At 34.2% G+C, this 15,010-nt stretch overlaps 1 protein-coding gene across 26 annotated transcripts in view; it reads right to left on the bottom strand.

Moving 5' to 3' along the window:
- CCDC91 (coiled-coil domain containing 91) overlaps positions 1 to 15,010 on the bottom strand; it is a 381,398-nt gene that overhangs the window by 298,819 nt on the left and 67,569 nt on the right. For 5 of the 26 annotated variants that reach the window (XM_053226093.1, XM_015065241.3, XM_053226090.1 and 2 more), the window contains 3 exons: positions 10,034 to 10,060; positions 3,752 to 3,794; positions 1,517 to 1,595 (listed from right to left, as the gene is read on the bottom strand). In XM_053226093.1, the coding sequence (XP_053082068.1) occupies positions 1,517 to 1,595; positions 3,752 to 3,781 (109 nt within the window). In that variant the 5' untranslated portion in view covers positions 3,782 to 3,794; positions 10,034 to 10,060. Of the gene's footprint in view, positions 1 to 1,503; positions 1,596 to 2,155; positions 2,316 to 3,751; positions 3,795 to 9,195; positions 9,300 to 10,033; positions 10,061 to 15,010 lie in introns of those variants that run through there. The other 21 variants (XM_015065239.3, XM_015065242.3, XM_053226092.1 and 18 more) reach the window with 9 other exon arrangements.

The raw sequence follows: 15,010 nt of genomic DNA, 5'->3' as shown, positions 1-15,010 counted from the left end.
TCATTTTGTACAAGAGGTATACTGAAGCTGGCCTATCTACCTTACAATAAGTAAAAAAGTGACAACACACTGAAAATCCTAAACTGTTATATAAATATCATTATTCCAATTCTTCCTATTGATTTCCACTGTCACCCTAGTCATCATTCATTCAGCTATTCGTTCATGTTTTTCTTTAATTATTCTATGAATATTTATTTAGGGCCAGCTATAAGCTTGGCACTGTGTTCGACATTTAAGACATAACAACAGGACAAACAGACATAGCACCTAACATCACAAAACTTACAACCTAAAATGCAAGTCAAAAAATAGGTGTACATAGGTGTGGGAAGGTTCTCTGGGAAGGCCTCCCAGAAAAAGAGATATTAAAGCAAAAGACAACACATAAAAAACAGAGGAGTTAGTATAGTAAGGGAGCAGGAGAGTGTGGCAATGGGGAACAAGGTGAGAAATTCCAGGCAAAGGAAACAACAAACATAAAGCCCTCAAACAAGAATGAGCATCCTAACTAGGTCATACTTTCCCATGTTTACACCTTTGTTTCATTTATTCTTCTCTCTTCAAAATCTTTCCCCATTCTCCCCTCTCTGCCTATTGAAATCATAAATATCCTTCAAAGCCCAGGTCGATAATATATACTGACCTTTAGGACAGTACTTGACTCATATGAGGCCTAAAATAAACATTTGCTAAATGAATGGATGATGAAATCATCATTCTTCCCAAATCACAAATCTGCTTCATATTACAAGTACGTATGTGCCTATCTTCTCTTGAAGTAAAGGACACATTCCCCTAGTACTTAATGCATAATAAGCGCTAGAAAAATATTTTAGGATGAATAACTCTAATAATCTAAGACTAAACAGAGCTGTTAAAGAAGGATCCTTTTATCTTCTACCTCCAATTTTACAATGATTTGGCAGAGCAAAAAGTCTAGAAAATTCAAAATATTATTTATACATGAATTATATTAATACTGAACATTAGGTCTTCCATAAAATATCTCTAAACACTAGAATTTATTTTTGCATTTGATATCTTGGATGGCTAAATTTTTATTTTTAATACTTATGAATGACCTTCCTAAAAAAAAAAAAAAACAAAAACACTTCTAAATTTAAATACTGGTGAAGATGTAAAATTATTTTAGAATATTTTTAGAATATAAGGAGTCTTTTTAATTAATTAACCAGGCAGTCTAAAAATATTATTTGGTACCTCATTTTCCTAAAACTAAGATGAGTTAGGAAATGTAAATTATACTTTAATTTCATTTAATGTTCATGATATCATTTTTGGAATCATGCCTCAAGCCACACTGCAGAATTTGTTATGCAATTTATAATCTGTTAAGAGAAAAACCTAAATTAAATCTGGGTCATTCCATTTTTCAGATCAAAGAAGGCCAAGTGCAAAGTAAAAAGGCTTTCAAAGAAAAGGCAAAAATGTTAAATTAAAAAAAAAAAAAAAAAAAGAAAAAAGAAAAACCTCTCTTACTGCATAGTAGTACCTGTAGGAAAAGCAGCCCAAGGAATAGCAGGAGACGTAGTTTGGGTTTCGCCATTTCCACCATCAAAAATCTCTGCAGCCTAGGAAAAAAAGGCAAATTTATTTTAGAATATCTAAAAAGTAGAAATGCTAATTGCAATCAAGCCTTCCAAATTCTACAAGCATATTCTCTGTGATATACCCTCCAAATTACTCAACTGCTTTTCAGTCTTCATTGCTACCACCACAACCACTACTCACCACCCCCAGTACTCAGGCTGCATTATTTTTAAGTAAAAACCTTCCTTCCTTATTAAAATATATCTCGTGCCAATGAAATTTTTATTTTGTATATCCTTCATCACATTTTCACTTGTGAGCTTTATACCTAAGAACTCTAAACTAACTCACCACAAATTTGCTCGTGTATGTAAGAAAAAATATATTTTACTTTAAAAGTATCAACACCAAATCTTTTTCATTAATTAGCACAAAAGCTAATCGAGATCAATCTAAAGAAATAGGATTCATCTATATTCTTGAATAATCTACCAGGTGGATTTACTGGCAATCAACTCTAATAGAGAATTCCTAAAGCTGGTGTTTTAAATTAACAAGCCTTCCTACTAAACAGTTTTAAAAGTAAAGGACAGTCAATTACTGAATGCTGAGTTTGTGGGTAAGAGTGAAGAGTTTTCTCTCCCTTAAGTGTCCAGGTCACAGCAAAATTATTACTGAGAAAAGGAGCCAGAATTTCAATTTGGATTCCGCATTGAGTTGTCAGCCAAAAAGCAGTCAATTGAGACAATCTGCCATGGAAGCTAAGTGACGCAAAATATAGTAATTATTACCTATAAACTATGAAAAATGAACATGGTTTATATGACCAAGGACAGAGACCTTCCATATTTCTACAATTGGATGCAAAAAGAAAGAAACCTAATAACCAATTAAATTAGAATAATTGGTTAACATTGTAAATATTTAATACTGAAAAGAATAGATCCACTGACTGTAACAATGAAATATAATTTTACTCTGAGGTAAACTACCCACTTTATTTTTCTCTGATATAATAAATCAAGCATGGTTTAAACAAAGGAGACCAAACTAAGTTTTAACCTTCAAATAACTGACAACTCCTAAACAATAAACTAAGATGATATCTGAAACATATATTATCCTCAAAATGAAAGGAATTTTAACAAAATTTTAAATGTTACATTTCAGTAAAAGATTAAATCACCCAAAAAACACCCAAAATATTAAAGAAAATGGAAAAAAACATACAAATGTGCTAAACAAACACCAGTTTTAGAAGAAATAAAACAGGTATGCTCATATTCCAAATACCTCCATTTTGACAGATAAAAAGATCAACGGACGAGAAAAGGACCCTAATCTAAAAAAACTCACACCATTCTTTCATGGTTTTCAGAATACTGAGTATATACTTAATATCTTGTTTCTATTAATGTCTTTAAACTCCCTATTTTTAAAAAACAATCTCCTTTTTACCAAATTCCAAAGTAGGTGAAAATCTTACTAAAAAAAGGAAAAAAAAAATCACAGAGCTCACTTAGTAGTTCCAAGACTTGAGCTCAGGCATCCTGACTCCTAATCCAGAGATTTTCCTGCAAGACTATACTGGCTCCATAAAAATAACTGGGTTACAAAATATTTCAATAAAATGAACACACACTGAAAAGGATTACGGAAAAGACAGTGCTTCTTCAGCTAACAATTTCCACTTACAAAGCATCCAACTCAAACCTGAGAGAATAATCTAACAACACAAACATACTAATTAGCTCTATAAGCCACCAAAAGGCTACGTATTTAATATACTAAATCAACTCATTACAGGTGTAAACATGAAAATATGTGACAGATCTGCAATACTCATCCCTCATCTCACAAGTATTTCCTAATAGACATGTATCCCAGCAAAATCATCAGCTGACAGTTTTTACAACTTCTTTAATGCTTCCACTAGTAGCACTTAATTGCTTCAATTCAAACCATTCTGATGGGCATGGCCAGATGTTCAATAATAATAAATCATTTTTATCTTTCAAAAGGGATATATTTTAATTCTCCTTGATTTCATTTTTTTTATTCCAGTTTTACATTAAAGATGATCCAGAAATGATCCTGAGTACCAATGACAGATAATACATTTTCAAAATAGTATACTCCATTATAATCCCACAAAGTTAAAGCAATTACATAAGCAAAATAAGGTAATTGCACATACCTCAAAACCACCAAAATCATCATCATCCATTCTTCAAGTACACCTGAAAAATATCAGAAGACATTGAAACAAGCCCACACACAGTTATTTACGTCAAAATATTTTTCTTACTTAAATGTATATATATTTTGACTTGCAAACTAAAACTATTTCATTTGGGTTTTAAGAAACTACTTTTTAAAAACTATATGGGTATGCATTTTTTAATGCAAAAAGACTGGGGGTTTTTTGGCAAAATTAGCCATTCAGGCAAAATTAGCAATTGCTGTGACTTTTTCAGCAACCATGTATTTTGCCATTTGTGTTGAGACGCCAGGAGTGGAAAAATATTCTTTTACATTTTAATTTGCTTTTCCCAAATTGGCGCTAGGGCTCAATTCAATAATGCTTCCTGCTTTTTGCATCTATTCCTCAGTTGTCTGGCAACATCAGCACAAACTCCAGCTAAGAACAGGACTGTGGTGAATTTTTGGAAATCTGTCCCCTACCACAAAGGTTCTTCCCTCGGTTTCATGGCCGAGGTTGATTTAGATTTTCAAAATTGATCAGCATTTTTGAGCTGTGGCCACAACTTCTGGAGCATTTTGATATGTGTATTTTTAGCTGAAACTACTTTGCACTTTTGGAAAAATGTGGAGCAAGTTACTAGGCTGATCAAGATAAATCAAGTCATGTATTCACGAGAGACCAGCGAAGAGAAAAACACAAGTGAATATCCTGAATTCCTCTCTTCTTTACACTTAAACTATGTTAAGACAGACAAGCAGTTAAGATAATACATGCTTTATTTTGTCCTAAATGTGTGTCATAAAAACGGAAGGAAAAAAACATGAGTACCTGAGCTTTAAGAAGAATAAAAAGAAAAAGCTTTTATCTAACAAACCACTAAAAAACCAAAAAGCCCTGAAAAGTAAAACAAGCAATAGATGGTATACATTTAGATGAAAAATAAGTTTATAATAAATTGTGATTCAGTGGTCCAAGTACTACTCTAGTCAATAACTGGTTTCCTTTCTTATCTTTCAAAAGTGAACTATCCAAATTATTAATTATAGTTTCCTTGACTCACTAATACAAGATGAACCTGATTATAGGAAAACAACTTTCTCCAACTTCTTAAAAAAACAGCAAAACAAATTAAACCATGTTAAGCGATAATTCTAAAGGGATTTTCTAAGGCACTTTGCTTTAAGTGATGAAGCAGTAGTCATCTATAGTCATGTCTTGCCTTGTCAATGAAATTAATATTAATGCCTTCAAAAATAAATTCAAAAACTAGTTCAGAGAAAAATACACAGTAAAACACAATCTCAAGGATTGTTTTAATAGACAAAGAAAACTTATATTCACAGAAACACACTAGGTAATGACACTAAAAGGAATATATGTAGACAGAAGTACATTATAAAAAGGAAAGAAATTAATCAAAATGAGATACCACTGTTGTCACCATTACCTACAATTTAGTAGTTTGATGAAAATTTTTTAAAGATGTGTTTCTCAAAAAAATCAGAGCCAACCAAGTCATCCACATACAACACTTAAAAAATACAAACCAGACTTTCAGAAACTTTTGATGGTGGTTAGTTTAAAATGGAATTCACATTAATTCTGTGTCTCAAGCAAATAGAAATCTGTATGTGATTACATTTTTTATGAAGAAATTATGAAATAAGAGTGATATGGATACTGAGAATTAACCAAGTCTAACTATAAACACTAAGTTTGTGTTTTCCACATGTATCCCACGAATCTCAGTAGACAATTAAAAAATATTTTTAGCATCTACCACACTATATCCAAATAATATGGTTTCAAAAAAACAGAATTTCTAGACTAATGCTTCTATGTGTTTTGTAAATTACATCCCAATAAATTATTTGTAAGATACCAGAAAACTTGCAAACAAAAACAAATAGCCATATTTAACAATGATTTCAGCTTGTTTGCATGTGGTAATGAACCAAACACCATCAGTTTTTTAAGTACTGATTTAACTCTACAAAAGAATGTATTAACGACCATTGATGTTTTCCATACCCCAACAACCTCTACATATTAAAATGCAGATGGTAGTCTTCTACTTTATTTTCAAAGAAATGAAATATTAACACATTTTAAAAGATACATGTGTTTTGGGGCATCTGGGTGGCTCAGTCCGTTAAGCATCCAATATTCTTAACTTTGGCTCAGGTCCTAATCTCATGATTTGTGAGATAGACATGGAGCCCTGCTTTGGGTACCGCACTGACAGTGCAGAACCTACTTAGGACTCTCTCTCTTCTTCTCTCTCTGCCCCTCTCTGGTTCTCTTTCTCTCTCTCAAAATAGATAAACTTAAAAAAAAAAGAATAAATGTGCCTTGAGTTTCTTAAAATACAATAATTAGAGAAATATTATTTTAAAGCATCAACATTTCTCCAAATAATTTACTTTCAAATCCTGCAATAGTTGCTGTTTCTTTCTAAGCCTTACAAAGAGCAGGAGGAATATTAACAGCACTGATTTCTAAAAATCAATTTTACTAAATACAAAACACAAAAATTAGTTTTTAAAAAGAAATATTACAAGTGTGGTCTTCTTTACAGATTTAGCTACTCCACATTTAAAACAGTATTTTATCTAAAGCGCATTTATCCTTTTTTAAAATATTTCTAGCATTTAACATTATATCCCATTAAATTACAACTATAATACAGCAACACCAAATATACCTGTCACATAAGTTATAGAGTCATGAGCCTGACCAAAAAATTGGCAGATCATTAGTTCATCTTTTGGTGTCATGGCAGGAGATAAGATGCATACTTTGTTATGATTAGGTATCTACATTGAAAGATTTCACAGTATCTAGTTTAACAATTCTCAGACTTCTTTATATCTGAATTTGATCTCTTCTGTTGTGCTAGTATATAAATTCCCTCCTTTATTATTCTCAGTTTTTAATATATTGCTGATATTTTACAAGGAAAACATATATACAACACTTAATGTAACAAATTTTTATTACGCGACTCTGTAGAACTGAGCAGTCAAGATCCTCAAGGTGTTACAGTCTAGGAAGAGTGGGGTGGGGAGAAGAGTGTAAAAAAAATGCAAATTTTAACAACATGAGCTATAAAAGAGCCTTAAGAAAGAAGAAAAAGTGTCTTAGGTGGAAGGAAAGATTTACAGATGTGATATATCTAGTAGGAGCATCATAAATGCTTCAGGGGGGAGATATTTGAGAAATCTATTTCAACAGACCTAACAAAGAATTTTAAATGGCACATTAAGAACATGCATTTTATTAGTCTTTTCCTAAAAGATAGCAAAGATTTGTTTTGATTGTTTGCTTCTGCATAAACACAGGGTCAAAGAGAATGTGAAATGAGAATACTGCAAAAAATTCTGAAAGCAAATACAAGAAAGATGAATCTAAAACTACTAGTGCGGAAAATAAGGATCAATCACATTTACATCAAAGAATCCACAAAAGGCTTAGGAATGCATGTCAGTGAAAGTTGTGTAAAGGTAAGACTCAAAATAAAAGTGGCAGATATATCCCAAGATCCCCTTCTACAATCTGCACAACAGGAAAACTTATAGTTCTTCATCACAGCAGAAGACTGGGTTTATTCCCTGGACAGGGTAAAGCCAAGGGTCTCTGAATTAGAGGACACCGAGACAGCTGGACTAAGTCAAAGTTGTATTCAGTACTGAGACCCATTCTCCCAGTCCTCTTTCATCACTTGGCAACCAAACTGCCAGCAGCTAGGTTTCAATCTCTAGTCATCAGAGTAGAAGATTCTTCTCTGGTGAATCTAATAATCAACTCATGAAAAGGACGTCATCAGAGGCACCACCAAAGAAAAAAAAAGTTCACTCAGCTATCACTACTTTGATAAATCCTATCCATATGCAGAAATTTTCCAATTTGCTCCTGATTTCAGTAAAATAATGAATAGTATAAAGGCTAAAAGAAAAGATTATCAAGTCAGGTTGCCTCAATTCAAATTCTAGTTCTGCTACTTAAATGTGTTACACTGGGCAAGTTATTTAAACACTGTGTACCTCAGTTTCCTCATCTGTCAGAGATACTACTAGTACTACTACTACTACTAATAATGGTAACTAGCTCTTAAAGTCATTATAAGGATTAAATGAATAAAATAGATGAAGCACTTACAACAGTCTCTGATACATTCTAAGTATTATATAAGTGTTTGTTACCTTATTAGTAGTGTTTCACTCTTACATATGAGCAGATGGCCAAGGACAATAAAAGATACGAAGAAAGTATCTAATATAAAAAATAAGAGACCAAACCAAAGACAAAGAAACAGAGACTACACAAGAAAATTTTCAAAAAATAAAACCATAACTAGTACTTTCAGAGAATTAACAACAGAGGATAGTGCATCCATGGAATAAGAACAGGAAGCCTTCATTTGGGGGAAGAGGGGGAAGAAATGAGAGGGATGTGCACTCAGACTAAGGTCTTGAAAATAAAAATGATTACAGAAATGAAAATTGCAGGGCGGAAACTAAAGCTGAGGAAATTCCTATTAAAAGAGGAGTATAAAAGAAAAAGAAATGTAAAGTCAGAGTAAAAACATAAGAAAATTAAAAGATCCAGTCCAGAATATGCAATATCTAATTATCAGGAATTCTAGAAAGACAAAGTAGAGAAAACAAAAGGAAAGAAATCATCAACAAAATAATTCAAGAAAATTTTCTAGAGACACCTGGGTGGCTCAGCCCGTTAGTGTCTAACTCTTAATTTCAGCTCAGGTCATAATCCCAGGGTCATGGGATCGAGCCCCACATCAGGCTCTGTGCTGAGCATGGAGCCTGCTTAAGATTCTCTCTCTCCCTCTGCCCTTCTCCCCTGTTCATGCTCGCTCTCGCTCTCTCGCTCTCTCTCTCTCTCTCAAAAAAAAAAAAAAAAAAAAGAGAATTTTCTAAAACTAAAGGATATGATATCCAGATTTAATAGTTCCTCAAGTATCCAAGAAAATAGAAGAACAAACCCACACTAAGGCACAGTAGAGACAAGGAAAAGATCCTACAGGCTCCCAGAGAGATAAAATAGGTTTCGTACGAAGAATAAAGAATACAATCACATTAGAGTCTTCACAACAGCATTGCTGGAAGGTGAAAGGCAAGGGAACAATGCTTTTAAAATTATGAGGGAAAATGATTAGCAGATAGAATTCCAAAATCAGCCAAACCAACAAATAACTAATGTGTGGGAAGACAAAAGTCATATTCATACTTCAAAGTGTCAAAATTTTTATTTCCCATTCTATAGAGTAAACCAAGGGAATAAGACACAAGGAAGAAATGGGGTTAGAAAAGAAAATAGGTGATATAACCAAAGTGAACACCAAAGGAAATTCTCCCAGAATAGTGGTAAAGTGAGTTCCCAAGCTATCTATAACACAAGAACAGAGAGCAACCCACCTAAATTAAAGCAGATCAGAAAGCTCCTGGGAGGACTCAAGCAAATCCAATTAATAGACTCTCTCATGTGTTTTACCATATCATGAGAGTAATTTTAAACAACTGTGGGAGAATTAAGAGTTGAATTAGTGATTAAAACATTAACCAAATTAAAAAAAGAAAAAATAATACGTTGGACAGGAAAAGTAAACATTATAACAGTACTATATTTTTTAGCCATGAATACTATTTACATGGCAATAATAAACAATGAATAACTAACGGCACCAAAATTATACTAAAACCATATCGGAAAGCTAAGAGAAAGAAGAAGCATGTGGTATGAAGTGTAGAGAGGGTGATGAAAGATAGCTAAAGCTTCATCTTCCATATTGGAAAGTTGCTGGGTATGAAACTGAAAAATGAAGAAGTAGCAATAATAAACATGTTTAGGGATATACTGGTAAACACTAAAATTATCAACCATATGTACTAAACATCTTGCTTCTAGAAAACAAGAAAAGGAGAGGCTAGGAGAGAAGAGCAGGCATAGGAGATGGTTATGTTTCATAACAAGTATTTTACAACTTTAAACTGTGGGCACATATAACTGATTTCTTTAACAACAGTATTAGAAGACATCATGGCACAATGACCAACCATCTATTATTTCTATCAAAATATTTGGAAAAATAAAATTCAGGGAAAGTTACTTTTAACAAAACTATAAACAAAGGCATAAATGCTTTAAATTAGTATTTAACCAGTGAAAAAATTAAAATTTTTCATGTTAGTCTCCTTTATAACATTTATTCATTAACATTTATTGTAAGTGTTTATACAAAATGGAAAAGCGTACCTCAAGCACCAGAGCTGGAAAAAAAGTCTAAGAGAAAAAAAACAAAAACCTTAGGTGAGTAACTCAAAAAGTACAATCTCCGGAGATCATCCAAATGATTCAATCATCCCAAAGTGTCCTACTAGTTGACACTGTCCACTTAGCACTTCAATCTCTAGCCCATCTGAAAAACTACTGGCTAACCAACATCCTCACAGTCACAGTATTTTTCCATTTGATCCTTTTTCATGCCATGTTTCCTAGAAGCAATAGACAAGTGATTTTTTTTTTTACTATCCTGGGCAGACATAAATTGTTAAGAAGAAAGCAGAACAAAGGAAACACACACACACACACACACACACACCTCTTAGTTAAGGTTAAAAATTAATAGCCACTAAGACTGAACTACCTTAAAGAGTCTAACCATCTAAGATCAGAATTTCAGGCTTATCTGTTCAAGGATATTATTTATTTACCTAATTTTCTGTAAGCTCTTCTGAGGTAGTGTCGGGACAATTTTATCTACTTTTAACTCTCTGGTACCTTCAACTGAGCAGTTCCTAGCACATAGTAGGGTCTCAAAAAATATTTTTGAATCAGTGCTTTTGGAATAAACCACTAAATGAAAACAAATGAGTTGCTAATAGTTCCCACATGACTTCCCTTCCCCTTTTACTTCTCCAAGAAAAACATGTTGGAACTTGAGTTGTAGAGGATCAAGTTGCTAGCACTAAAACAGCTCTATGCATATTAAGGCATGAGTTTGAAGGCCTACATCTTAAAAGAAATTATGCTGCTACACTCCTCTCTCTTAAGTGTCCAATTATTATTAGGATTAATAATAACTTTGACACTTCCCGGATGAAGCAGAATTACAAAATAATTGCTATACTATAAATACCACTGCCAATGGCAAAATATCGTCACAAGTTAAAAAAACTGAGATATTCACTACCTGAAAAACATTCTATTCATAAATGATCAGATAGGAAAACATCCCCAAACAATTAATAGTTCTAGTAACTAAATATTTTCCTTTATGTAATTTTCATCTGTACTTAAATTTTTGTCTTTGCCAGCCTTCATTCAAGAAAATTTACATATCCCAGCAGGTAACAAGAAACAAAAATTGCAAAACACTTAGACTCTCCAAATGCTTACCTATTTTCCAACTCTTTGGCTAATTCTTCTATTTTCCAACCTTTTTGGTTAACTCTTCTACCTCCTCTAACTCCTTCAGAGCAATCTTTCCCTCAGCTGATGGATCTATGATCCTGTCTCATTATCTTCTCCTTGAAAGAGTGCATTCACTCTCATGATCTTAATGCTCCACTCAAATTTTCCAAAATTAACCACCTCACTGGGTTCAGTCATATATTTCCAACCAAATAATAAATACTTTTGTATGGCTATTTTACTGTCAACTCAAAATTCTCACTGTATGAATTATACCCCTATCTGGCAAAATCTCCGCCCTCAATGAATATTAGTGGGTAGATATCACCTCTTCTCACATTTTAAAAGAGGACACAGTCCTCTAGATAGAAGGAAACAAGATTTAAGAAATACTACAGTCTCTTTCTCATCTTTACTTCTCTCCAAGAGAAAAATAATCAAAATAAGTGACAGGAGGACATCCATAGGTGTCCTACTGGGTGAGATTAATGTATAGAATTCCCATACACAGTACTGTGCATACACAGTACAAGCTCTTCGAGTTTCTCACTGGGAACTGTGTGCCCGTTAACATATTATTCCCCCAGTGCAGCTCCCATGAGTGAAGCTCATCAGAGAAAAACTTCATTTCCTTAGCATGAAGACATGTTTTTTAGCTTGTGACTAGATGAGTAATAGGAATTCTGAAGAGAACTTGTGAGAGACCTCATTTCCACCTCAGTCCAAACCACATTTACATTAAACCTTTAATAATAAAAGCACTTTTCTGATTCCTATGACTTGGTTCTACTTCTCAACTGACTCAAATCTGGAGTGGTACAAGGCAACTGATAATGGCTCTCCCCAAGAACCACCACCAATACCCAATTACCTAACTTCTGCCGAGAACTTAAGACAATTCACTGTAATTCACTGGATTCACAGTGCTGCCTATCCATACCCATTTTTTTCTCTCTTTAAGCCACTTCTTCTAATTCTCCAGAAACTATGTCAAAGATTCTCAATACTCCTGAAACTTCCAACCTTTTCATTCCTTTCTGTATTCAAAACACATGACCAATCCTCCTGCTAAAACAGAAGGCATTTTTAGAGAAGTTCCTTAACTTCTTTCTACCAAAACTATAGTTACCAGCATCTGTACCAAGCTATCCCACTTTCTTCTGCTCACACTGAAGGAGGAATCCCTCTGTGTTCTTAAAGCTAATTCCTCCATCTGTGTTTTCAGAGACTTGGCTCTCTCAATCGTTCTTTCTCTTAAATACTGAACTTCCTCCTCTTATTTGGCTCTTCCCAAAACACTGAAACATGCTCCAGTTCCTACATCTTTAAAAATGAAACAAAACAAAAACAAAAGCAAAACCATCCTCAACTACACATTCTTTTCCAACCACAGACCTCTCCTTTTCACAGCTCAACTTCATAAGTGCTGTATTCTTACAGCCCATGCCTGCAACCAATTACCTCCTTTTCACTAAATGCAAAAAGACACTTGCAATTCCTTGTCTTATTTGAACACTAACAACATTTGACCAGTCTTTCCTTCTCAAAACACTCTCACCCCGTGGTTTATAAGACAACCATACTTCTTTTCCCTCTTTCTTCTTATTTCTCTGGCTGCTTCTTCTCAATCTCCCTTGTAGGTTCTTCTACCTTCCAGTTAGATGATGGTGTTCCTAAATACTCCAACCTACCCCTTCTTTTTATCTCACTTCAGAAATACTCCCTGGACTCACTTAAAATATAAGCTAAGAAATCTCTAGTTAAGATCCACCTCCTGAGCTCCAGACCCACATAAACAACAGACAATTGAATAGTCACTTTTCCAATTTGGCAGGCACCTCAAATTCAATACAACCAAAACTGAACTCAAGATCTCTCCCATCAAAGTCAATTTACTGTTCCTCCAAAATACCTTCACCCAGTGATTGGTATTACCATCTACAAAACAGCTGGCCAAGACAAAATCCTGCAGTCACCTTTGCCTCGTTTTCTCTCTCACCTCATACATCCAATCAATAACCAAATCCTACGTCCTAAACACCTCTAGAATCCATCTCCTCCACTCAGTATCCAAATCTTTACTCTAGTTAGAGCCCCATTATATTTCATCTGGCTTATACCATCAGCCTTCAAAACAGTTCTGTTTCCAATTTTCTCCTTTCTACTCATTCTCCACTCTGCTACCCAAATGATCTTTTTAAATACTCACCTAGTTAAAACCTTTCAGTGGCGCCTTGTTACTTTACGAAGTCAAAATTCTTAGCAAGAAATTAATGAACCTTTGTGCCAAGCCTTGGACAGTGTATGACCCCTTCTTAATATAACATTACTCTCAGGAGCAAGAAACATAACAAGCTTTCATAACACGCAAAAGACAGAATCCTAGACAAAATGACAAGATGGAAGAATTCTTCCCAAAAGAAAGATCAAGGAGAAACTACAGCCAGGGATTTGCTCAAAATAGATAGAAGCAATATATCTGAACAAGAATTTACAACAACAGTCATAAGAATACTAGCTGGGCTTGAAAACAGCATAGAAGACCTTGCTGCAGACAAACCATAGAAGAAACCCTTGCTGCAGAGATAAAAAAAATCTAGAAACTAGTCAGGCCGAAATGAATGACCCTTTATAACCTAGTTTCTGCTACCATCCTCATCACTAATACATCCATACCCTGCAGTCATATAAGAATTTATATTTGAACCATGTGACTCTGGCCAAATCACCACACCTCTCTCGACCTCAGTGACCTCATATGTAAAATGAAAAAAATTATTACACGACTTCTAAGATATTGCATTGTAAGATCCTCTAAATATATTATTCTATGAGTAAAATCAAATTCCTTTCTTTTTCATAAAGAACTTCCTGAATGGGGCACCTGGGTGGCTCAGTCGGTTAAGCCTCCAACTTCAGCTCTGGTCATGATCTCACGGTTAGCGAGTTCGTGCCCCACATTGGGCTCTCTGCTGTCATCACAGAGCCTGCTTTGGATCCTCTGTCCTAGTCTTGCTCTGCTCCTACCCCACTCGTGCATGGGCTCTCTCTCTCTCTCTCTCTCAAAAATAAACATTAAAAAAAAGATAAATTTTTTTTAATGTTTATTCATTTTTTGAAAGGAGAGACATACAGAGAACGTTGAGTAGGGGATTGGCAGAGAGAGAGGGAGACACAATCCGAACAGGCTCCAGACTCTGAGTTGTCAGCACGGAGCCTGACTCGGGGCTCAAACTCACGATCTGCAAGATCATGACTTGACCTGAAGTTGTACACTCAACCGACTGAGCCACCCAGGTGCCCCATAAAAAAACAAAAACAAAAACAAAAAAAACCAAAAAATTTCTTTTTAAGTTTCAACAACAGAAAAAGAACTTTCTAAATATTTTCTATTCTGAATATGTCATTTTCAGTCAATAATATTACCATCATTCTTTAATCCATGCAAAATGCAGAAGCTAGGTGTCACCTTTTATTCTTTGCTTTACACCGTAGTCAAGTATGTTATTCAATCCTATATTAGTTTCTCCACTCTTCCTTTCCTTTCTCCTCTAGTGATCATCCCTGTGATTCAGATATCTACCACTATTTCTTGAAAATTATCAGAACTTACTAGTCATCCTGCTCTCAATCCATTTATCACACTGGACAACTCCTTACAAAACAATGAAGTTTTAAACTCTAAGACTATCATCATGTCAATGTCAATTCCAAAGCTTTCAAACTAAGAATGAAAAATCCATCTCTCTGAGGCATGAACTTTGGAGCCTCATTGATAAGCAAAGTAAGCACGAAGACAAAGCTGTGACTTGCATTGGC

The sequence above is a fragment of the Acinonyx jubatus genome, chromosome B4 (assembly GCF_027475565.1).
Source record: "Acinonyx jubatus isolate Ajub_Pintada_27869175 chromosome B4, VMU_Ajub_asm_v1.0, whole genome shotgun sequence".
Classification (NCBI taxonomy): domain Eukaryota; kingdom Metazoa; phylum Chordata; class Mammalia; order Carnivora; family Felidae; genus Acinonyx; species Acinonyx jubatus.
Note: the sequence above shows the minus strand (reverse complement) of the source record. Positions and strands in the feature narration are given on the sequence as shown.